The sequence below is a fragment of the Gymnoscopelus braueri genome (assembly GCF_963280865.1).
Source record: "Gymnoscopelus braueri genome assembly, chromosome: 6".
In the NCBI taxonomy this organism is placed as follows: Eukaryota; Metazoa; Chordata; class Actinopteri; order Myctophiformes; family Myctophidae; genus Gymnoscopelus; species Gymnoscopelus braueri.
Genome location: NC_137607.1, coordinates 48,403,636 through 48,429,935, shown reverse-complemented (window position 1 = coordinate 48,429,935; position 26,300 = coordinate 48,403,636). Strand labels below are relative to the sequence as shown.

At 40.9% G+C, this 26,300-nt stretch overlaps 1 protein-coding gene across 1 annotated transcript in view; it reads left to right on the top strand.

The window, feature by feature from the left end:
* Nucleotides 1–1,174: 1,174 nt before the first annotated feature.
* The window catches only part of LOC308086986 (contactin-associated protein-like 4), a gene marked incomplete at its 3' end in the record, with an annotated part of 149,545 nt that continues 124,419 nt past the window's right edge, over nucleotides 1,175–26,300 (top strand). The window contains exons 1-2 of the mRNA XM_080430626.1: nucleotides 1,175–1,195; nucleotides 9,237–9,553. Of these exons, the coding sequence (XP_080286752.1) occupies nucleotides 9,469–9,553 (85 nt within the window). The 5' untranslated portion in view covers nucleotides 1,175–1,195; nucleotides 9,237–9,468. The remainder of the gene's footprint in view (nucleotides 1,196–9,236; nucleotides 9,554–26,300) is intronic.

The window sequence follows — 26,300 nt, the reverse complement described above, 5'->3', positions numbered from 1 at the left end:
CCAAGAACTTAATCTCAGCCCTAATAGCCTACCTGTACGACGCAACAGTACGGACATTTCCCTTGTCCATTCACAGAAGCCTCTGCGTTCCAAATGAAACCAACCAGCACTTGGATTTCAGCAAATGAATGCTCAACCTGTCTGTCAGTCAAGTAGTCAGACTCATTCCGTTTTTCATTCGCAATCTCCAAGCCAGATTTACTGGTGATAGATGTACTGCAGTCAATCTAGCTGAAATTAATTGTAGAACATTAATTCTCACGTGCATAATCTACGTTTATGTATTGAAAACACGCTCTATTGTTGAAAACACTCGTCTGAATTACAGTTCACCCTGCTGTGTTCCTCAATCATGCCAAGCGTAATTGAACACACAAATGTAATTACAGCAATATATTTCAGTCTGTTTCAATTACCACAGTCCATTTCCTTTCTCTGATTGATTCCCTCTCTTCCTTTATGTGCTGTGGTTCTGCTGGTTGACCCGGCAAACCTAATATTAACCTAATATTAAACCTGATATGAGTCAACAGCAGGCAAACAGCCCCATTGATTCCCTCTAGTGACTTGACATTCAAATGGATCCTTCCTCTCTCTCTCTCACTCACTCGCTCGCTTGCTCTTTGCTATCTCTGCAAGAAGTGTTCCATCAACCACTTCAGAATAGTGAGATCACCCATCAGTGATTTCAGTAGATTCATTAGAAAAGGTAGCAACAAGAGGTTGGTGCAGTGCAGAAACTTAGCATCCATATACGAGGGTTCATTTTCTAAATCAAATTTCAGATAACTGGGAAAATGAAGTAAACACCCAGACTGAAATAGACTCAATTCAGCATCACATTAAGGACACTGCCTGAATTGAGCTATAATAACTATAGCTCTCTCTCCATGGAGCTATAATAAGCTCCATGGAGAGATCAGGCACATTCTTTTCTCTGAGTCTCTGCTGCTTCACCATGTACCAGATCAGAGGAAGGACCCCCTTGTAGAGTGGTCACCAGCCACAGCCACCTCTGTGACCACCTCACAGCCCTGGCTGCCTGGATGAACACACTGCAGGCTAGTCTGGCCGGGCCTGATCAAGTCACGCTTCTGATGATTAATGACCGGAGTCCTGTGGGGCCGGTGTCGTCTCTGAATTCATGTTGAGCTCGGCTGTCAGCCACCAACTGCTCAGGACTCACGACCTATAGGTAATAACCATCCCTCAACCTGTCTGTATGCACATCTATCCATTTGCCTGTCTGAGTCTGTTCGTGTGTGCGTGCAGGTGAATTTGCCTGCCCCTCCGTCTGACTGCTTGTTCTGCTTATGTAGGCTACTTACTTACTGTGCATATTCATATTTACAAATTATGACCGCAAAAACATTGCACAAGTATTTCCATGTAGGAGACTCGTCATCATCATTAACTTGGTCATTATGACATCTAATCACCCACTGTTTGCCTGATAACACCATGCCATATAATCTTCACATTGTCATGCTTTCACACACAGAGCTACTGCTTTGTTCCATCTCAAAGGTTGGACTCTGATTAAGTTCCTCTCAGCAATCTTTTAATTAAGAAACTGAATTAAATTTGTGGATTCATTAAGAGCTTTCATCCACTCCTAACCTACCTAAATAGATCATGAAAAACAAAACTGTGAGCACTGTATAATTGCAGCTACGGTGAAATGCATTGTTCCAGTACAGAGCCTTGATCAATGGAATACCTTGGAGGGTATTATCTTACTGCACTAAATGGATCTCATGTGTATCACACGGGGCGAATGCCAGTAATGGTTATGGCAGGCACTCACATCTGTAATTAATACCGGTGAAATGGAAGGGGAAAGTGCTATTTCTACGATTTCATACACAGTGAGATTCCTCTTATTGGAGCCATTAAATGGCACTGTGGAAAGTGGTAAAGGTTTCAGATCAGATAACTCAGTTAACAACAAGCATCCAACATTGACTAAAATCAAACCGTTGTTGCTTTGTGTTGTTGTAGACACATGGATTTAAAAGGTTTATTGTCTCCGCCAGGCCGAAAGGCATGGCGAGAGAGTATGTTTTACCCCCTGTCCGTCCGTCCGTCCGTCCGTCCGTCTGTGGACGGCTAATCTCCCGCACTGTTGGCTTGATCGCAACGAAACTGTGCACACACACTCCCTGGATGCCAATTCAGAACCTCTGCCCCAATTTTTTTCACATGGCCCTGATATAGCGCCACCAGGAGGCCGCTTTTTGCAAAACACATTTTTTCACAGTAGCCTCCTACATATTTTGTCCAAACATCACACAAATCGGTACACAGTATCTCTATAGTCATTAAACAAATCCGGTCTTTCAGATTTTTCATATTCCATCCTGATTGGCTAAAATTGGCTTCCAAAGTTTAAGGACTGCTTTGTTTTGGACAAAATGCCTCAAATTATTAACACAGCATTCAATTTCCGTGAAACTTTGCACGCACATTCCCACTAGGCCGAGGAAGAAATTCCACTTGAGATTTTTCTAATCAGCCTCATGGTGGCGCTATAACAGCCTGATTCGTGTTTTTACCTATAACTGCACCAATCTGTGTAAAACTTTGTATGCGCACTCCCTAGAGGTCAAGGAAAAACCTTTATCCTGCATTTTTCACATCTGCCTTTTATAGCGCCACCAGGAGGCCGACTTATGTAAAACATATTTCTTTACATTACTCCTTCTGATTTTATCCAAATTTCACGCAAATCGGTACACATGATCTCTATAGTCATGTGATCAAGACGGATCTGTTTTTCATATTCCATCCCGATTGGCTAAGATTGACATCTACAGTTTGCTGGAGTGGCCCATTTAGAACAAAATGCCGCAAATCATGAATGCATCGTCTGATTGCGGTCAAACTTTGCACGCACATTCACACTATGTTGAGGAACAAATGCTACCCTTTTAACATTGGCCTGTTATAGCGCCACCAGCAGGTCTAATTTATTAAAACTTTTTTTTTAACAAAATTAAAATCCTCAAATCATGAATGCAGTGTCCGATTGCCGTGCAAGACCTAAGAAGTAATGGCACCCTTTTTACATTGGCCTATTATAGCGCCACCAGGAGGCCACAATAACCTGACCTGGCGGAGACCTGTGCTCCGAGGAGCACTTTTTCTAGTTCTATCTAATTCTGAAGAAGCGGCTGTAAAGTGTTCATTGTTTTGGTCATTGAGATTTACTTGGTGTGATTGTGAGTTAAAGACAAAAAGTTCTTTATGTCCAATTCTTAATATATGCCTACTCCATTGTACAAAGGTGTCACACGGAGACCTTTGAAAATAGCTGATGTACATGCACACAACGTGTTTCATTCACGATTTTTGGCAGGTAACACCATTATAGGATGAGGTATAATTCATGCTTATAAGTTCAGCAAAAACAAGTTTTAAATCCCGGTTGGTTAGTATGATAATCGTAGTATGGCATGGAATGTTCGTGTTGTAACAGCAGGCTGTGTTGAACCGGTCAATAATATGACTGCCAAAGGCCTAGACAGGAGCCCTGGTGGCCTGTTGGCTGCAGGATGCTAATGTGAAGGTTTCAAAGATCCAGATGAAAGATGAAAACTAATCCCACTTTTATTTCCTTGTTTGTGCTGTCTTTTCTGACCCTGTTTCATAAATCAAGGCTTATAAACAACTGTGAGGTTATGTTAGATTTCATCTGAACTTGGTGGCAGAGCATACATTGCAGTAGCCCTGAATGTATGGAAAAGTCGACGAGATATTTGCAATGCCCTGAAAAAGATCGTGTTCACATAATTATTCAGCTTTAACTTATGTTTTTGACCATCAATAACACGCAGCAATGCAGTATGTTCTAGAAGCCAGTGATGGAGAAACGTTTATTTCTCCATTCAATAGCCAGACGGACAGACAACAGGTCCTATGCACCTTGCCAGCCAGATACTCTGCTTAGTAAAATAAGGTAGTGTATTTTATGATGAATCAGATAATCCCAATGTTGTGTACTCTGGTCTAATAGGTAAACAGTATGCTATGCCCCTTGCTGTGACACTCTTAATTCAAAAACATTGTTAGTGTGTAAGATGGGTGTGGTGTGACAATACCACATCTGGTATTAAAAACTGTTAAATGTTCAATTATTAGCATGAATTACCATGCATGACTTTATTTTATTTGATGAATCAAGTCTAGCCCTCATTTAAAAGCTAAATATTTCCATGCAGGTTTTAATGGTCTCTCAGCCACAGTCTGAGTGGTAATGACTCCCTCTATTGGTGAGCCTAACACACTGCAGACAGCCCAGTCCACTTTTCATTCTGATAATGGTCTCCACTCTCTACACACTGTATAGAACACAGTCACAGTGGTTCCAAAACTTTTTAGCTCAAGACCCAAAAGAGAAATTAGACGTTTGCCCGGGACCCAAACTAGTGAAAATAGCAAATCTGCACGCTCACAACACGTCGCTTTTTTTAATGGAAGATTTTTATTTTTATTTGTGAAATATCTTTGAAAAATGTTAGAATTGTTTTTAATTGATCAAAAGTTATGATTTTATTTGAAACCCCTTTAAATCTTTTGAAATTATATATATATATATATATATATATATATATATATATATATATATATATATATATATATATATATAATCATAAATGTATGAAATGAAAAAAAGGAGATATTTACTCGTGACCCATAAAAATTAGTCCGCGACCCAAAGATGGGTCCCGACCCACTGATTGGGAAACCGTGGCATTGAAGGTCCAGGTTTCATTCTGATAACTGTCTCTACACTGTTTAAATCTCTTGCCCTAGGACTCAATTAACTTCAATCCAGTAAATTGAATTAAGTCAATCCAATGGAATACTAGAAACTCAGTCAAGCACAGATCTCCACCAGAAGACATGTCCAAATAATAATAGGCTACTACTGTCTGACGACATGGCGTCAAATTGCATCTCTCTCATCCTCTCTCATCCTCTCTCTCTCTCTCTCTCTCTCTCTCTCTCTCTCTCTCTCTCTCTCTCTCTCTCTCTATCACTCTTTCTCTCTCTGATGAATTGTAAAGCATAGTGCTGTGATGTGGTGTTGGATATGAGGTTTCCCACCAGGAAGTGCCATGATTGTGAACACATTATGTTGGATGATAGTCGGGAATATTGGAAGTGTGGATGCAATGCGAATTGAGAGCAGCCTCTTACTATCTGAGTGAGTGACGGCACATTATATCTCGTGCTCTCTGCTCTCCCTCTCTGTTGCTCGCTCTATCCCCCTCTCTCTCTCACTCACTTGCACCCCCCCTCCCCCCTCCCCTCTCTCTCTCTCTCTCTCTCTCTCTCTCTCTCTCTCTCTGTCAGAAGGCACTGAAGTAGACAGGCATATAGTCTATTGCTTGTTGCAACCCTTATAGTCTTCTCTAATAAGAATAACACACAAGAACAATGTTGGTGTGACTAAGAAATTCACTGGGGAAAACAAGTCTACATGGGCAAGGGGTGCTCCGTGGAGTGCATATCCATGCCAGGCCTGATTGCGTAGCCAGGGCAGATATTGCATTAACCACTTGAACCCCAGCATCCCTATTCTGGGGGGGACGCAGATCTATCGTGTAGAGTTGTGAGCTTGTATAAAGAGATTTGGTGTGTAGAGTGAAAAAAGAGTATACCAAGTACAGTTGCAAGTGCAACTCAGATCAGTTTTACTTAGAATGGAGGGTGTAAGTGGTTAAACAGTCCACTGCTTCCTCTGTGTGCATTCTGTCAGCAGCCATGCTGTGTGTGCATCTGCCCCTGGACCCTAAGCTCATTAGATATTATGTGACAACTCAAAGCTGTTCCAATACCTGTTAATTTGAGACACTGTTATTTATTCTTTATTGGATTTTTATCATGCTTGCGCATCTTCTGTTCAGTTTAAAGTAAATAAACTAAGCATGCGATGAAACCTATTTTGCTGAAATTGCTGAAATGCAAATCAGAAAGCTGGGCTAAAACCCATTATGTATCATTATGTAGTATGTATCATGTATTAAATCTGGATATAGGTGGGGTAAAATCGGTGACTTGCTGACAAACAGAAAGCTGAAAGCTATATGAAGGCTATAGTACTATGGCCGTATAGCTACTGTATATATTTTTATATCATCATCCTGCAATTCTACAAAGCTCTGTGGCTCTGTGTGTGCGTCTGTCTGTGCGTGCGTCCCCAACACTTATTCTGCCCGGTTCTCCTCAGTGGCTGGAGCAATTGATCTGCATTTGTACACAGCCATTGACCATTACCATGTACACGGAACACCGAAGCCCGTTTTTCGCTCTCCCCAAATGTCAGCTGTTTATTAGCGTTTTTTCAAAGAACTGGGGATGTGCATAACATATCCTTTTTCATGTACTGTAGTATCCTACTATGGCCGACCAACTGGTACGGCTATCAAACATGACCTTGATGAAAGCAACATGTCTTCTGTTCTGACCTTCAGTAACTACAGGTATGGAGCAGATGTACAGTATTTGTTAGCCTTTTGACTCGCTAAACTATGTTTATTTTAGCAAAATAAAAATTAGCTGGATAATTTATTTTCTGTTTTCTAAAGAGCTGGAGAGATGGGGAGACCCCTGTTACTGAACACTGTACCAATGATGGGAATATAGAGCTATTGAACCGTTATTTATTGAACATTTTGAATAGTTGCTCTGCTCATGCTTACTTGAACATTTGGTACGACATTTTCGGAGATGGGAAACCTTGCTAGAGAGGACCTACAAGTAAAAGTCTGTCTCAAACTAGAAAAAAAAGCGTTCTGGTCTCATGAACTCGAGAGAGCATTCTCCCCAAGTTAACTTGACGAGAATATTTAGTCCTGTGCATCCGTTGAACAGCGCACCATAGCATCACATGTTTTGTTATACTAATAGGGTGATGGTGTTAAATAATTATTTTATACATCCTCACTTGTGCCTCACATAAGAATATTTTACTTGTATGAGTATGGGATTGGAATAAATGTGAGTGTACATAACTATCCAGTATCCACACAACATTACCATTCATTACAAAAGCATTTAGCTTTTCTCCATTACACTCTGGTTGGGGACCAGCCTCCCTCGCTCCTTACTCTACAGTTCTGAGTGGCAATGAAAGGTCAAGGGTTCTTAGAACACCAGATTGGATGTCTTTCAGAAGCTCTTCTGGAGTAATGAGTACAAGAGTATAATGAGAGTGGATGGAGGACTTGACACCGGTTTTAAGAATGAAACCACACTGGTTATTATAGTCCATAATCTGTAAATAAACTATAAAGGACATTGAGCCTGGTTCAGATCACTTGCTCAGCCCAAGTCTCTTTTCAGAGTGCTCGTTATCTGCCCATGTGGCGTGGCCCTGGTCTCACTGCAAGACAAAGGGCAAGCAAAGAGGGCTGATTGACTCTCTTTTAAAAACTGGTAGCCAATCAGCCCAAATTAATTACAAATGTAGCACTGGAATGCCACACCATGGCTCTGTGCATGTAGCCTGGTAAAGCCCCTCCCTCCGGAAAATCTAATTTCCATTTGATTTCAGGAAGGAGTCTGGCATGAAGGCTTGTATGGGCGTTTCTAGCGCATTACCAAAAAAACGAGCCTATCAGCGTCGTCGCTCATCGTTCTGTGATTGACAGCAAAAGTTGGCCAATCAGGTGGCGAGTTCGAGTGAGCCCGAATGGAGCCGAGTGCAGCCTGAGTGCAGCCGACAAAAAACGAACGGCAGCCATTGTTGTTTGTGCGTTGTCTTTACTTCTTACTTTCGTTTTTAAAACGCTCTCAAACTTCTTTTTTGAGGCACGGAATTTACTTTTAAGATACCGTTTGGATAGAATTTAGTTGTTTTAACTTCATATATGTGGTCAATTAATCATGACAGAGCCTATTTAAAAATAAAAATTCAGAGAACCGGCAGGGGCGGGCAGTGACACGCATGTATCCGAATAAGGCAACCTATTTTGGGCATGGCCGTCTCAAAAGTCCCGTTGCGTCACATTAGTCTGGAGGTGGTAAAAATGCACTGCTGATTGGCTGAAGGGGAACACTGCTGATTGGCTGAAGGGGTTGTCAGTCAACGGTATTACTCCCGCCCAACTCCAGCCCACAGCCAAAATTGCAGAATGGGCGATCATGCCAGACTCACTCCTGAAATAAATGACAAGTGAGATTTCCGGAGGGAGGGTTTACCAGGCTACTGTGCATGCAGCAGGTTGCAAATCTACTGCCACAATGACATAAAATGTTTTGCTTAAAGTAACATTAAGTGGAGTTCTAGGTTTCCACATACATTTTCTAATTTCTCCATCCCTGTAGTAAAGCTGCTACACAAGAATGATCCTCAGGCTTGTAGCTGAACCAGGGGGCCCAGGCCACACCAGGACATGACACTCCCTGACCCCACAAACACACACACACGCACACGCACATGCACACGCACACACACTTTTGTAAAGGAAAAACAGCAGTTGTGTGGCCTCAGGCATGCAACCTTCACCTTGCTTGTCAAAATATGTCAGCTTTAAGCAAATATGTCAGCTTCCTAGGGAACAAATCGAATCGGGAAGACATAGAGTGAGGGAGACATAAAATAGACTTGACAGTGTCATGAATCAGTGCATTGGGACTGGGAGAGTAATCAGACTTTGATTGATATAGTTAACATGATATTGTGAGTCGAATAGAGATTGGAGCTGTGGTAACTTTCCCTGACCTGGAGAACATCACTTGCGGTGTTGTATGAAGGACAGCTGAAATGGAGTGGATCACATCATTATTCCATGTGGATTATTATCCTTCTCATGGACAAGTAGATGCTGAGTGGACAAGTGTGCAGTCTGAGCACAGTGCTTATGCTGTGTGGATTACGCTGGTGAATTCAATTAAGAGTAGGCTATATAAATGTAACCAACATGTAGACCCATTTATTTTGTAAAATAAAAGATGAAATAAGACTTGTGAAATGGGACATTGTGCATAATGAGTACTTTTACTTTTGGTACATTTTTGTACCAATACTTTGATATCATGTTCTTTTACTCAAGTAGGCTAAATGTTGAATTCCACACTTTCAGTTGTAACAGTGTTTCTACATTGCAGTATTGATACTTTTACTTAAGTAACCAAAATTGTGATTCTCTCTCTCTCTCTCTCTCTCTCTCTCTCTCATCCCTCTTTTCCTCCCCTTACCCTTACCCCCCCCCCCTCACTCTGTACAGCGGCTGCTAAATTTGAGAACATTCTCGTGTTCTCTGATGGCTTGAGACACATTTACATTACATTGCCGCGGACGCGAGACAAAGGCGCGCCTGATCCACACTGTCCGGAGCTGTGGAGGGAGAGAGAGCGAGGAGGAGTACGTGGAGTGGAAGCGATCGAGGGGGGCACCCACCCAAAGTCTCTGTCCCCTCCACGAAGCGGGACAGTCAGTTCTCATCCTGTCACTTCACCATGGATCATCTGGACAATAAAGTACCCAGTGGAATTAGTGCACGGATCGCATTCCTTCTCTTCAGTCTGTGCGGGATAACAGCAGGTGAGCAGCACTGTGCGCTTTGCACTGTTACTGAAGTGGACGAGCCGTTGAGCCGAGGGCAAATAAAGTAGGCTACAAACAATAGGCGTTTTTTGATCCTACATTTCGTGCATGTATAGTTTAAGTGAAGTCGTCTCTCTCTCATCTCACTGAATTATAATATGGTTGGTCCAACAATGTTGCAGTGAAAAGTGAATTTCGCCGGTGCATTTGCTCATAGCCTGCGGACTGTTGTCACTGTCACCACCGCAGGATCAGGATCTTGTCCCTCCGGACATCATGGTCAGCACTCAGCACGGCAGCAGGCAACTTTTTAACCATTATTGATCCAATCCATAACTTACATGATGTCAGCAATTGTAGCTTATTCCAATCATCGGAAAAAAATATTTCAAGAGACAAACAAACATACAAGGAAACAAACATTAAAAGGAAAGACAATACAAGACAAAGGGGCTTCTACTACAGTTATTACTTCAGTACAATTATTATTATTTCTTGTTTATATACATTATCCATGGGCTGAAGGAAGAAAGTCCACTTTTCCCAATTTTTGTGTAACAATTGTCCTCAGTTTTTCGATAGTGTATATTTCCCCTATAATGTCCATCCATGTCCATCCATTTTCTTTGGTTGGAGGGTCCTGTTTGTACCAGCGACGCGTGATTAACGTTGTTTGTTTGATTGTTTTACTTCTTCTGAAAGACTGTCTGCTTGCTCACACAAGTCATGGACGGTTTTAGACTGTTAGACCTCTTGTGCTCAGCGACAGTGACAGTCAGGTACCTCCAATTATTTTGAAAAGCCTATTCAAAATAGCCTTTCTGACCACAGGTATTACAGCGAGGAGAGGAGAAAATAACTGGCGTAATAATAACCCATAGCCTGCCCTATATTTTCTCCATGGCCACTGATATTTTGTATCTATTTGTTAATCCATTAGACTAAGTATATTTTCTTTTCTTTCTTTACTTCTTGCACTTTGCTGCCACAGAATAGGCTATGCATAATTTTGGACAGCTTAGACTAGACGAGAGTATAAGAGATTTTACAAAGGAAATAAAATGAAAGTTTGCAATTTTGGAAGTGGACTGGAGAGAAAGAAATCAATGAATGGATGGATGGATAGATTAGATAGAGATAAATATATAGAGAGATAGAGAGAAAGAAGGATGGGGTGGGGTTTAACATAATACAAAGCTTCAGAGAGTTATAGGCTACATCTGCATAAATAAACCGTTGTGTTTGTGTATGTCATTACTCATTAGACCATGTGTGTGTAAACGTGCATGTGTGATGCTGGCTCCTGAAGGGATTTTCATTGAATGCTATGCTAAAACAGGATGTTGCATTGATGTACAATAGCTACAAGGCAGTATAGTTGCAAAAAAGATCAGAGTCGTGCTCTTGTGACTGGCAGTTTGCTGGTTTCAATCTCCCAACAGGCTGAGTAAATACTCTCTCCTCTCTGGACAACTGTTGTCATGGTTCCCTTGAGCAGAGCATTTAACAAACGCCTCCAGTGGAGCTGCTCAAGGACCAGATACCTTCACAACTTTGGCCACATTTGAACTTCTTCTACATTTTTTTGCCTTTTTTATTGTCTCCGCCAGGCCAAAAGGCATGGCGAGAGAGTATGTTCCTCCGTCCGTCCGTCCGTGTGTGTGTCCTGTCCGTGTGTTAGCAGCTAATCTCCGGCACCTTTGGCCCGGTCGCTGCGAAACTGTGCACACACACTCCCTGGATGCCAATACAGAACCTCTGCCTCAAATTTTTCACATGGGCCTGTTATAGCGCTACCTGGAGGCCGATTTGTGCAAAACCCATTTTTTAATATTACTCCTACAGATTTTATCCAAACGTCATGCAAATCGGTACACAGTATCTCTATAGTCATGTGATCAACACAGATCTGTCCGATTTCCCATTTTCCATCCTCATTGGCTAAGGTTGGCTTCCAAAATTTGCAGGATCGGTCCGTTTTAAACAAAATGCCTCAAATCATGAACGCAGCTTGCGATTTCCGTGAAATTCCACAAACACATTCCCACTAGGCCACGGAAGAAATGCCACCCTTTTTCACATTGGCCTGTTATAGCGCCACCAGCAGGTCTAATTAACAAAACACATTTTTGGAACAAAATGCCTCAAATCATGAATGCAGTGTCCGATTGCCGTGAACGAGCTAAGAATAAATGGCATCCTTTTCACATTGGCCTATTATAGCGCCACCAGGAGGCCACAATAACGTACCTGACCTGGCGGAGACCTGTGCTCCGAGGAGCACTTTTTCTAGTTTTTTATATTTCTCTACTTTATTGTAATCATAAATCACTTGCATTTTTATGCCTTACGTATGTGATGAAATTTGAATGGCTTTTTTGTGTTAGAAATTTGATATGAATAAACTTTTTTTAATTTATTGATTGCTTGGATAAATATTTGATCGGTTTTCAGTTAGTAGTCAGTGCCATTCACTACCATTCATGTTGAAGGCTATGGGCAAAGGTAATTCAGCATTGTGAAAACCATTGTGCCATTTATCTTCACAAAAAATAGTAATAGGCCTACTGTATTTCTGTACTACAAGCCGAACCAGCCATTTACCAGGAGTTTAATATACACTGCATGGGTAAAATTGTTCCATTCAAGTCCTGCATTTAAATCTTATCTTGAAGATGGATCGTGTGTATTTAAATAGCACAGTCACCTGAGTGGCTGCAGTGGTGGCAGACAGTGGCTCAGGAGGTATGAGCAGCCTCTGGGAACCAGAAGGACCCCTGTTCGATCCCCAGCTCCTCCTGGCTAGAAGTGTCCTTGAGCAAGACACTGAAGGTGGCTGTTCCTAATAGTTAGGATGGGTCAAATGCAGAGGACGAATTTCCCCATGGGGATCAATACAAGTAACACAAAACTTAAATTAATATTCTAAAGTGCAGTTTAATGCTAAAAACTAAAAGTAGAGAATGACATGTAGTGACACCGGCATGGTCCTTTAAGTCCTGAGGCCGATTCTACAAATGCCTTCTAAATCAGTAGTTCTCAAACTTTTTTGTGCCAAATACCCCCAAATGTATGTATATTTGTCCATGGACGACCCCCCCCCCCACACATCTGAATATGTTTTGTGCCAGGGACCCCCCCAGAAGAGAAGATTTGTGTTAAAAAAATAGCAGAAGTACAAGCTCGAGCTTGTAGATCTGCTATTATTTTTGAATAGCCAACACTAAAATCTAAAATGACACAGATGCTTTCCCGGTTTTAATGGGTTAAAGCTCTGTTGTGTGATACGCAACCTCTACTGATAAACAAGGCAAATTATGAATGATATCAAGCCCTTGGGTTTTAAAACAAGTAAGTTCTCCATCTTGCCAGCTCACTGGCCTTGTGGTTACAGTGTCCTCCCTGAGACTGGGAGGTCAGGGACAGGGTTCAATGCCCGGCCAAGTCGGGTGAAGACCATGGGTTCGGGGGGTAAGGCTGGTGAAGTTGCCAAAGTGATATATATATATATAGGGTTACGGGAGGTTTCCACCCGACAGCAACGATATACAATATATTGTTTTCTGTTTTTGAGATGTATCTGCCTATTCATGCCAAATCATATACAGGTTACAAATAATTGAGGATAAAACACAATTTGATGGAGAAAATAACGTAACTAAGTAATAGCTACTGTACTAGATTTTGAAGCTCATTCCCAGGTCTATCTCCATCTTACGAGAACATTCTCCACGATACTGCTGAAGTGAAAAACACATCTGATGGGCTGAGAGAATGCAATTAAAAAAGTACTTTTTTCAATCCTATCCTGCCATGAATATGAAGCAGACTTCCGCTGAAAATGCCCATGCTAATGCATAGCAATTCTTCTGTAAGGTTACAACCTTCATAACTTGTAAGGCTCAGTTTTGAGAAAGCATTTGAGGAAAACATCCTCTCTGGAATCAGAAAGACATGAATGTTTTGCTGCTAAATTCTGTGCAAGCAAATCCTCTTAGTGGGAGAACTTGGTATAGAGCTTGTGATCCCCCTGCTCCCTGTAACATCACCTTGTAAAGAAAAGATCTCAGATAGAATACTGTTCCTGCTGTCTGGAGGCATTGTCTTAACCACTTAAGCCCAATATACTTGTACGATGAATGGAGAGGGACAGACTAGACAGACAACGGATAAAGAACGACAGAGAAAGAAAGTAGGAAGGAATGAGATGTAGAAAATGACAGTGATTTTAAATTGCCATTGTCTGTACGTACAGGAGCAAGGTGGGGGACATTGAACAGTATATGATTCATTTTTCTGATGGATTTTGTTATGCATTTCGATGTATCTTGATTATTGATCTTGTGGAATGGTTATGCAATCTCTTGCTGCTCACATATGACCAGTTTCCTTATCTATCCCCCCACGGGTGTGCATTTCCTTATCTGCTCCCCCTTACCCAAGGGTGTGTACCTGCAATCATGTCCATTGCCGCCACCTGCGTGGGCTTATTTTAAACCTTCCTTTTTGTATACTCATTCATCTGATGAATTCAGATAAATATCAGCCTGACTGAAATGTCATGGTGGTTTTTGTAATAGTCTTATTTTTATACGAGCATGAGAGTGTTGCGCCTCCTTCCTTTCCTGATGTTCTGCTGCATTAAAGGTTGCACCTGTGTGCCCACTGTTGCCGGAGAACAGACTTATTCAGATTAGGATGTCCATGAAATGAAGAGGTCTGATTTAGTCAGGTGCTTATTTCATCCATCTTCCACACATGGAGAGAGCGTGTTTATGTCATTCTAATCTACAGGAAACGTAGAGCAGTGGTTCTCAAAGTGGGGTCCTTGAGGGGGTCCCCAGCAAAATGTATTAATAAATCATTTGAACCACTTTAACCTTTTAAATTGTAATTGGCTATTTGAAAATAGCAGATTTCAAAAAATGATTAAAACAAACTAAATTGCAATATTAAAAAAAAAAACTTTTAATAACACAAATCTTGTATGGGGGTGCCTGGCAAAATACATTAATTTGGGACATGAAAAGGTTTGAGAACCAGTGACATAGACCAGGCACATCCGCTCTTATAATCAGGTGCAGGACGAACAGAAAATCAGCATAAAGGTAAAGACAATAGTCTGCACTCTGTTTGCTCCCACTGTCACAAGGGTCGTCATCATCATCATCATCATCATCATCATCATGTTTCAGTCACAAATGGATCTTCATCAGGATGATGGTTTATGCCATTCTCCCATTCAACTCCAAGTGCTCTCTTTCTCACTCTGTTTCTCTGTCTCTCTGTCTCTCTGTCTCTCTGTCTCTCTCTCTCCCCACTCTCTCTGTGTTACCACATCACCATTTCTCCCCCGGGGTTTGTTTTTGTTCTCTTTGCGCAGATCAAGACGCAGAGGAGTGTTTAGTATATTCACAGCCTAATGGAAGATAATAGCACCACCTTTTCCCATGATGTACATGGTGTGTGTGTGTGTTTGCGTGTGTCTTCAGATAAGGAATGAGTCACCATCACAGTCACTAGTCTCTACAGAGAGGAACTCTTTACTTAAAGGTCTAATTTGCAAGTCCAAAACATTGCCGTTCTTCCGCCCCAGTCATGCATTGTGGACACTTGAAGCGAGACAAAAGCTGTCGGCTGTTATCGTTGCTGTCAGGCAGATATCTTGTAACTCAGAATTTCAACGTGGTATGTTTCTTTCATTATTTAATGCCCTACTTTGTCGTACAAGAGCGTCAAGATAAAGTAGTGAGCTTGTAGATCAGCTATTTTCACTATTTCTGAACATTTTTGTTCCATTTCCTGGAAAGTTACGTTTTTGGACATACAAGGTTTGGTTTCCACCCGACAGTGACGTTATGTTAACACATTGAATGCCAAAAACGGTCCGGACCGTTTTTGAGGGTCCAAACGAGAAGTGCCGAAAACGGTCCGGACCGTTTTTGACCCAATTCTATTTTTATACATGTGGGCCACGTGGGGCGCTAAAACGAAACTTTGACATCACCCAAGCAGTTTCTGAGAAGAAGAGGCTGGATGTGGCTCCATGTCAAAAATCCTTCCGGTCGGCGTTTTCAATGTTATCTCCTTGATTAAAAGCTTAATATCTCCATTTCTTTTTAATGTGGTGGAAACGAGCCGTTTTCGATCGGCGATCACGCTGCAATGGAGGATCGCGTTGGAAATATTATTGTTCCAGGCGTTAGTCGGGACCCTCCGCCGTCTCGCACGCACGCTTTGTTTACATGCATTTCCGCGTCGGGGCTTCTCACAGCACGAAATGTATAACGCAAGTGGATGGAAGAAATGCTGGCACTCAACGTATAATATTTTAATAAACCTCTGGCACCCAATGTGTTAAAGTAGTAATACTTTAAATGATGACAGGACTTGTGCATTAGGCCTTTACAGCAGTGATGACATGTTGCCTTGCCCCCTTCTTCTATATATTAACCACTTCAGCCCTATTTCTAAAATAGCTAAAATAGCTGATCTACAAGCTCACAACGCATTGCATTGCAAGCTGGTAGATCTGTTTTTGCTATGTTTTAAAATGATTGAAAATGTTGGAACATTTTGGAAAACATGCCCAAAATATGGACGGCAGCTAGGTTGAAGCAGATGGTGAAAGCTGGGAACACATCCAGCAGGAGCAGGGAAGGGTGTTGTGGGAGACCACCCCCCAGATGATTTTGGGGGGGTCCCCAGATGACAGTGAAGTGACAATTATAAGGACTTTTAAGACCTTTTAAATACCTCAAAAATAAAAAGACCATTATTGCATCAAAACTATACTATAAAAACTGGTAAAACATTGGCCAAATTGTCAAATAATATAAGAGAGATGCAAATATTGTGAAAATAGCCGATTTGCAAATATTGTGAAAATAGCAGATCTATAAGCTCACAACGCCTCGCAAAACTGTACTATAAAAACTGGTGAAACATTTGCCAAATTGTCAAATAATATAAGAGAGATGCAAATATTGTGAAAATAGCCGATCTGCAGATATTGTGAAAATTGTCCAATTGTCAATTGTCAAAACGCCTCGCTTTGCGAGGCGTTGTGAGCTTATAGATCACAATATTCACTTGTAGATCACAAGATTCACTTGTAGATCACAAGATTCACTTGTAGATCACAAGATTTATCTGTGGAACCGAAAATGTAATGCCTCAACTCCTACAATTCCAAGTGCTTATCGGGGTGGGGGTCCCCAGTCCAAATATGATTATTTTGGGGGGTCGCAGCCTGAAAAGGTTGAGAACCACTGGTTTAGTCAGTGGTGGAGGATACTATAGGAGTAACCTGAGCAACATTTGATTCATAAACTGGCATAGCACTTGGCATGCAGTATTCTGTGACCACGATGACTACTGCTCCACAAATGAGGGCATTTTGCTTTTTTTGCAGGCGACAACAAGTAATCTATGATCTCTCTGTGGTGTGAATGAGCCGATTGAACTGCAGGGTAACTTTGAAGTGGGTCCAATTATTCAGAATGGTGGAAATGAGTTAGTTGGTGCTGAGGGGCTAAATTTAGTGGTGCTTTATTTGGTCTTTGAGCTTGAAGAATCAATCTCCACCAACCCTGAGACAGACAGGGATTAATCTGATTTCTTTTTTTAAGAATGCATGGCCCCAGCACTTACAGTATTTCATTGGCTGCACAGCTCCATCTTAAAGAATTTATTCTTCTTCAACGAGCTCATTGTTTGTTCTCGGGGAGCATAAACCACTGAATAAAATCAATTTGGTGTGAATGAGTGAGACATTTCACTGCATAGCCCACTCTCATTTATGCGTTCCGAGAGGGTGGGCTCCATGAGAGCTGGGATGGAGGCAGGGTGAAATAGCTCCGGATAAATCACTCTCACATTTCATCTTTAGTGTCATTTATGAAAATGTGTGTGTACAGTAGTAGGAGAGGCGGAGCCGCGAATGGGATCGGATGAAGTCAAGGTTGCATTAACCCATTAAGACTGGGAAGTGGGAACTTCTATTCAAGTTCCCACAAAAATAGCAGATATACAAGCTCGTGGCGCGGCACCGAGTGCTGCGCTACGAGCTTGTAGATCTGCTATTTTTTGAAAAATCTTGAAAATGTGTGCAAATCTTTGTATATATATACGTTTTAAAGCGAAGTTTTTTAACTCCGATCTGTGCTTCTGGGCGTCCCTGGAACAACATATTTTGAGATGGGGGTCCGCGGCCAAATATATATCATTTTGGGGGTCCATGATCTGGAAAAGTTGGAGCACCACTGATTATAGCAACATAAAAGTTTTTAAAAATAACTGTTTGTAGAATATACATTAAAAGATTTGCACGAATGTTCACGATTTTTCAAAAATAGCAGATCTACAAGCTTATAGCGCGGCACTCAGTGTCGCACTATGAGCTTGTAGATCTGCTATTTTTGAATAGCCAAAGAAATCTTAAAATGATACGTTCCCGGTCTTAATGGGTTAAGGCAGCGGAGGCCGGTGGCACAAGCTCTGTGCTGCCAGTCATGAATGTAGATTTATTAGCTCAGGGACAACCAGTCAAGAGAGAGAAATTGTAGGAAAACTGCAGTCCATCCATCTGGGGTTTTGACCTGTTAGATTCTCCATTTGCTCAAGGCCAGTCCCAGCAGAAATCTGTCTCCCCGAGAGAAACGAGCCCATTTAATCAAAACATCGCTGTCTTCGATGACTTATTGGCGGTTCAAGAATCGGTCCCATCAGGGTCATGATGTTCCGTCAATCAGTGGGAGCTGACTATTCATTTTCCCCCTGCTAAAGCATCACTGTCCGTTAAACTAGCCAGTTTCAGTATGACAGCACCCACTTTGTTCCAGTTATACAGAAGAGTATAGAAGTCCTGACGTCAGACCCACGCTCCGTGGGTCATGGGAGTGTTTTTCTCATCTCCCATAGATGTTTTTTTTTTTTAACTCATATAAGAACTGTGTGCCAAAGATAAATAAAAAACTAGCCGGGCGATTCGGTCAGGGAGGTGACTCTGTGTCATTTATGATATATAGTTCTATTTGATACAGTCTGTGTTTGGAGAAAATTGAATAAATCCTGCGGCGGTATACCCGGAAGTAGCATTGGCAACTACAGTAGGAAATCACGTGATTCTTTGGCTATTAAAAAATAGCAGATATACAAGCTCATAGCGCGGCACCGAGTGCCGCGCTATGAGCTTGTAGATCTGCTATTTTTGAAAAAGAATCGTGAAAATTTGTGCAAATCTTTGAATATATACATTTTTCAAGCGAACATTTGTAACTCAAATCTTTGCTTCTAGATATATAACACAATATATATTCAAAGATTTACAAAAATGTTCACAATTTTTCCAAAATAGCAGGGCTACATGTTCATGTTCATAGTGCTTGGTTCCGAGCTTGTATATCTGCTATTTTTGAATTGCCCAAGAAATCTAAAATGACAGAGATGTGTTCCCGGATTGAATGGGTTAAGGCAGCCCTCAATTGATCACTTAAAACGTGTTAAGTGGTCAGATGGGTGGGCCGCGTGCATGTTCAGAACATGTTTATTTTTTATAAAATAAAAAAATTAAAATAAACACCAGTGGGCCCCGGCCGCCAGGTTGAGAACCCAATGCTCTGCAATCTGCAATCCAAACTAGTCAGGTTCTAGCCCATATTTAGAAAAGATGTACATCTGTCTCCAGCATGCAGAACATACCCTTTACTGAGGGATCAAAATCTTACAGTGATGCGTGCTAGATCTCGATCGCAGCATGACCAGTGATCTGTGACGATGCAGGGCCGTTGGCATTACAGACTGAAGCTGACATTTAACACTGCAGGACTCAGTTGAATCAAAGCCAAAACCTTGTGGTGAATCATAGAGAGGTATTTAAAGACCAGTTAAAGGGCTTTGTGGGTTTTGGAGTGAGTGAGTGAGTGAGTGAGAGAGAGAGAGAGAGAGAGAGAGAGAGAGAGAGAGAGAGAGAGAGAGAGAGAGAGAGAGAGAGAGAGAGAGAGAGAGAGAGAGAGAGAGAGAGAGAGAGAGAGAGAGAGAGAGAGAGAGAGAGAGGCTATATAATGTACAAGGGGAGTTGAAGGGAGAAGGTGGAGCAGAAGGAGGTGAAGGGGACATGAAGGTTAAGGATAAAAGTGATGAATGAGGAGGAACTAAGTAGGGCAGGAGAAGGAGTTTTGGAGAGAGAGTCTCCCTCTGTTTCTTAGCCCTGCAGTGACACTCTCAGCTCATTCTCCCATTTCATCCCTCAGTGGGTTTTGTGTGTGTGTGTGTGTGTGTGTGCGCGCGCGCCATCCAATGCCAGAATATCTTTGTGCAAGTCATTTAATTTTATATTCAGTTTGCCTCCGTCAATGGGCTAAACTAATTTTCATCCCTTCATTATTATCTTATAACAGGTGGAGTGCATTATTGCATTTACATAATACCAGGCTCTTTAAAAAGTGAAAGAGCTTTGAAAGCAAGTCAAATAATTCTCACTTCACTGGCAGATATTATTTCCAGTGTTCAAAAGAAAAAAGATGTGTGTTATTGCAGCATTTATGTGTTTGCAGTTAGTTTTATTACCCTCCCCAAGTCATGTTTTCACCTCCATCTGTCTGTCTACCTGCAGGATATCTCGAGCAGTTATGAACATATTAGCACAAAACTTGGTGGAAAGGTTGCTCCTGAGTAGTGTGGGAAGAAGTACTAAACTGTTTTACTTGAGTAAAAGTATAAATACCACCATGTAGAAATACTCTGTTACAAGTAAAAGTCTGGTAATCAAAATGTACTTGAGTAAAAGTACAAAAGTTTTGTCATCAAAATATACTTAAAATACCAAAAGTAAAAGTACTCATTATGCAGAATGTCCCGTTTCACAAGTTATCATATGTAAAATATATTAAAATCTTATGAAAATAGTGGAACTACAAGCTCACAATGTGTCACATTGTGGCACCTTGTGAGCTTGTAGATCAGCTATAATAGGGCTGCAGTGGTTAATATTTTGTAATAATATTTCAAATCTACAAAGTAACTAAAGTATCTACAAATTTTACTTAAGTACAGTACTTGAGTAAATGTACTAGTTACTTTCCACCACTGCCTGAGCCAAGGAAGAACTGATTAACTTTTTGTGGCAATTTGTCAAAAGGGGTGTGTTAGTAGGCGTGGTCTGTCACAAAAATGCACATTGCTTCTGAACAGATTAACATAACACCACCATACTTTTAAACAAGTTGAATCATGGGCTCAGGAAGAACTGATTAACTGGGCACATGCATCATGAAGTTATATTGGCCGAAGGGGGACGTGATGCCTGAAGCACAACAACAGACCAACTGCCACCATGGGGGGATGTCTGTGCTCTATTGAGTACATTTTCTAGCTCATTTAACCTTATCATTGACTTTGCATTCACCCTCCATCATTAACTGCAGTTCTATTAACTATCCAAATATGACCTAATTATTACAAATTTATTCCATAATTTATATTTACATGAGCAGGGTGGTGGTACTGATAGAGTATGTGCATATATAAATGTGATACCTACAAATGTAGACTTCAAAGATGGACAACTGTTTTAAATCCTGTAACAATGTACCATCTTCTGTAGTCCGCTCACTGTATCTTTTGTCTAAAATAATCAATCATGGAAATCAAGGAAAGTGGCAGTTTACTTATACTGTAAATAGAGACTTGATTAGAGATTAGAGATTTGATAACATGCATTTGAAAGGATGAAGGTTGGCTGCAACCTTCATCCTTTCAAATGCATGTTATCTTTACACTACTGTTAAGTACACATGAAAAATGGCTCAGTAACTAAACAGATGTGGGGTGATAATCACTAGATATAGCTCCTGATTTCTTCAACTAATTGAGTGCAAAGTACTGCCACCTGGAATCCTGCAATCCCCAGCTCCATTCACACGAAGGCTTCACCTAAAATCCACAAAAATGTATTCTTTTGGTTGAAGAAGAATGGGCATGAATCATACTATATCATACAATTTAGTGTATTGGTAGATGTGAAGGACATATGCATAGTCTACAATATGTCAATTCTTCTCATATTGATTGATTTAATATTTTATTAGGCAAAAATGATTATTTAAAAAAAAAATACTTTGTCTAAAAGGTCCGTTCAAAAAAGTCCTTGCGGTCTTGTTTCCATTGAGGTCCTTGGTATTCAATTCATACCAAGGACCTCATATTCTCATATAGACTCAAGAAGATTTTCAGAAACGTTTTCATTGTTTGATGGTGCATAGAAAACATTGTACAATATGCATACGATTAAATGTCTTGACAGTGATGACAGCTGCAAAGCCACCATCATGGCTTTGCAGATGATGTAGCAGCCATCATCCGTTAATGATATGCTCATCAGATATTGTACCTGAAGTCATTACTTAAAGCGATGTCGCTTGCAGCAATTCTTTTGAAATCTGCTGAAAGAAGTCATATTTCACAGTGAATGATGTTGGGTTGTTCCTTCATGATAGATGGCTTGGCACTCAAGCCAAGCAAAAGTGATGTTGTTTGGCTGCCCGTTTCATCTTCTCTTTCTCCATCTGTGATAACTCTTAAGAAATTCCACAATCAAAGATTTAGATGCTGCCTTTTTAGAGTAAATTCTTCTTTTGATCAAGTGATTGAGTCAGTTTGGTCTTTATCAGAGCTGCTGTGTAAAACAAAGGCTGTCATGGAATTCCATGGACAACGATGGTAAAAAAAAAAAAAAGTCAGAGTGGATTGCGTAGGAGTGTAGCTGTATACAAAATGTCATTTTTTATACAGTACAGTAACCAGGACAGTTTGGAAAAGCAGGAGTTGGAGGAATCACCACCGTGGCGTAGCTGCTGTGATCACAGCAGATGAAAGGCTGGGAATGATCGTACAAACAATTCTCTCATTGTTAGCACCCGGGCCAGGCAGCTGCAGAGGCTGCAGGTTGTCTGGCAGACGATCTCCACTCTCCTGTCAGAGGTGTCAGCCCAGAGGAGGGAAGAACAGACAGTAGGGAGAGACTAACGGAAAGTATTCACAGCCAAAATGCTTCTTTCACACAGCCACTGAAACTATGTAGTGCCCCAGACAAGACAACACTGCCAATCAAGCTTAGCTCTATTGGCACGGTCGGTTGTGGGGTGGTTTGCCGAGAGGGTGACTGGGGTTCAATCCCATCTCTGTGCAAACCACAACATAATGTATAGATGAAAAATGTATAGTTTATTTCTGTTTGAATTAATTTCATAAAAACAAATCATCTATTAGAAAAAGCTGTTGCAGCCCTCAAAGAGAGAAGAATGTCCTTTGGAGGAAGGTTAGGACTTTGGGAAGCCAGTATGGGTGCTTCAGTTAATCGAACTAATCAGTTTGATCGATTATATATTTGTTATCAATAATTCAATAAAATTATCGATTAATCTATCCATATTTAGGTGAAAAGCTTAATACAAATTAAATAAATTAAATACAAAAATCAATATAGTTAACATAGGCAATGTACAGCTCACAATGCATCACAATGCGAGGCGTTGAGAGCTTGTAGATCTGATATTTTAACTATTTTTGCACAACACCATTGTGCATGTTCGATTCAGTGATATATATATATTTTAAAAAAACATCAACAAATTATTCAACTAATCAAAAAAGTAATCGCTAGAATAATCGCAAAGAACATTATTGATAGTTGCAGCCCTAGAAGCCAGCTTGATGAGAAGGATCAAGGATGTAAATAAATATCGACAACTTGCAGAGTTCCCTATATACTTTTAATATTAAAGCGTTGTGCAATATTTATGACTGTCTATGAATAATATGTGCTCTAAGAAGGTAGAGCCAATTATGCACATGCTGTTTCACCTTCCGCTCTAAAGCACGTTGTCAAACCGCAGCCCGACTCAACACTCCTCCTTTGGTCTCTCCTCCCTGAGATTCAGTTAGTTCCTCATTAGATTCTTATTTTGACTGTTTTTGAGTTGAAGTTTTATCCCATTAAGACCTGAGGCCGATTCTACAAATGCCCTCTAAACCAGTAGTTCTTTCAAGATTTTTCAAAAATGTTCAAAAATAGCAGATGTACAAGCTCGCAGTGCAGCACGAAGTGACACGCTGTGAACTTGTGTATCTGCTATTTTTGAATAGCTAATGCTAAAATCTAAAATGACAGATTCTTTCCCGGTTTTAATGGGTTAACATATTCATCATATTTTCTACTTAAGCCAGGTTTATTCTCCGCCGTACGACGGTGTCTCAAGCCCAAAATAGCCGATTTACAAGCTCACAATGCTTCACGGATGCAACATGTTGTGAGCTTGTAGATCTGTTATTTTCAGCATAAATTAAGCATTAGAGTCTATTCAACTTCACTGAACCCTAATTTCAAACATTTTGAGTGTTCATTGTTAATGAGTAATTAATATAAAACTCATTACATTTTCAAATTATATCATGAATCCATTGTGAATTAATCCCTACTTGCTAAACTGCTCAGACGATTCCATTTGCTGTGTAGTATTTTTTGCTACCATTGTATTTTCTAGTCTAGCCTCCATCGTAGAAGCAACTGATAACGGTATCTCCGGGGTTCCGTAAATTGAGAGAGCTGGGCTGGGAAGTTCTATGGTCAAGTTATGGTTCACGGTTGGGTTGTACAATTTCCTAAAGCGAATGCTGTTCTCTGCTTGAGGATGACTGTTAGTGTCCCTCTGGTGCAAAACCAAGCGCTGGGCCTCATTGTCTTCCGCACTGGCCTGAAAGATTAAATAATTCAGAAAGACTCGCAGTGAGCAACCACTAAGCTCTGAATGTCTGGGGCATTTACACTGCTCTGAACTTTTATAGCTTCTGGTTGCTGTTGTTTGTTCAAGTGATGGATGGTGCTCATCAGTATTCAGGGTCCTTGGATCCATTGTAGCCTCTGTGGGAGCTGTGTTATTTCAGTAAAAAGGTAAATTGGACGCTGTAGATGGATGGATGAGCTGGAGGAGAGTAGAGTGGTTCTATATGACTATTTCTATTTTTGTAACTGTGGCTCTCTGTCTGTCTGTCTGTATGTCTCTCTCTCGCTCTCTCCCACATGTATTCTTGTGTATTCTGCAGTAACAACAGCGATTAAACACATTTGATGGATGATGAAAGTCCTAACAAGAGTTTTTTCCCCTTCTTTTTTAAAGTCGCTGGTCGGTAGAATTAGTTCTGGTGACTTTGAGCTTACTCAGAAAAAAACAAACAAACATGCTTACAAAGAATAGATGAATCAAGAATCAATCAAGAGAATCAAGACGGGTTCATTGGGGTTTATAAGAAGGTTAATGGCTTCAACAGTGTGTGGGCGTGCCTATTTCATACAAAAACTATAGGCTATCATGAAGGCAACATAAAAAATCAACCCCAAATTGTAATTATATGTTGAGGGGCCTCTATCGAGTGCACCTCCAAAAGCACTTTCATTTCTGCCCATAGGGGGCCACAAATGCATAAAGTTGCACCAAACGGCTATTCCCCACACTTTCCTCGTGCACTGATAGCTGCAAACCACGACTTGCACAGCCCTGGCGAGGCAATCCAGGCTGGTGGAGATATGCATTCCGTGGAGCTCCAAGGAACAACCTAATTTTTATCTTAATCTTTTCTTTATTCTTTTTATTTCATTACAATCTAGTATTATCTCTATAATTATTTATCTCTGTATATTGTATTGCTGTTTTTTTCCAACATTTCACTGCTTGTACCAGTGTACAAGCATTTCACTGCTTGTACACTGCTTGTACCTGTCAATCACTCATTTGTCAATGAGTGATTTAAGCAATATTACACGAGAGGGTGTGCTTTACCGTCATTATTAGCACGCCTGTGATGCGGTCAGGAACGAGGCGCAGCCGAGTTCCGCCGCGATCACAGAAGTGCTAATAATGTAAGGTAAAGCACACCCTCGAGTGTAATATTGCGATTATACAACAGTTACCAACAAAACACATCCAAATGTATTGATATTGTGGGGCAATTCATAATAAAAAAAAATCGCTTATCCGTTTCCCTGTAAAGAGAAGAGTTTATTTGACTGAGACAAAATAGTCCCTGTGGCAGCGCAGCACTCTGTCTCTCTGACTCTCGTCTCATCAACACAGCTGATTCCAGTAGGCTATATGCTCCGTCGTACGATCGTGTTACGTGGCCAAAATAACTGATCTACAAGCTCACAATGCGTCAAGATGGCGATGCCTTGTGAACTTGTAGATCGGCTATTTTTGCCGTGCGATACCTTCGTACGATAAAGTATAACATACACTGGACTGTTAACGAAATGGGAGTAATTTTACTTTAACACAGGAGGATATTTATACAGTATGGATGTTACCATTGAAATAAAGCACACTTTTTTCCAGTTATTCCTTTTATTATAGGATTTTAGGCGATTTAGTGTGCTCTCTTCTAACCATTGATCAACAGTAAGTCCACCAAATAAGTCAAAATTAACAACATAGTCCATCTTGCGTAGCTGTTTGTTCTCCGCCCGGTGGCGGCGGTGGGTACTGTCTGTTTGTTTTCCTACCGTGGGACAGTCACAGCGTGACTTCACAGCACAGCTGTGTCATATATGGTCTAATCAGGTGCGGACTGATTTATTTAATGTGATTAGGCCCGTGATATGATGCTGGTTTGAAGCACGGCTAGAAAGCTATTTCAACCAATCAGATTGCTTGGTCGGAACTACCTGTTGTATAATGACAAATAATCCCCT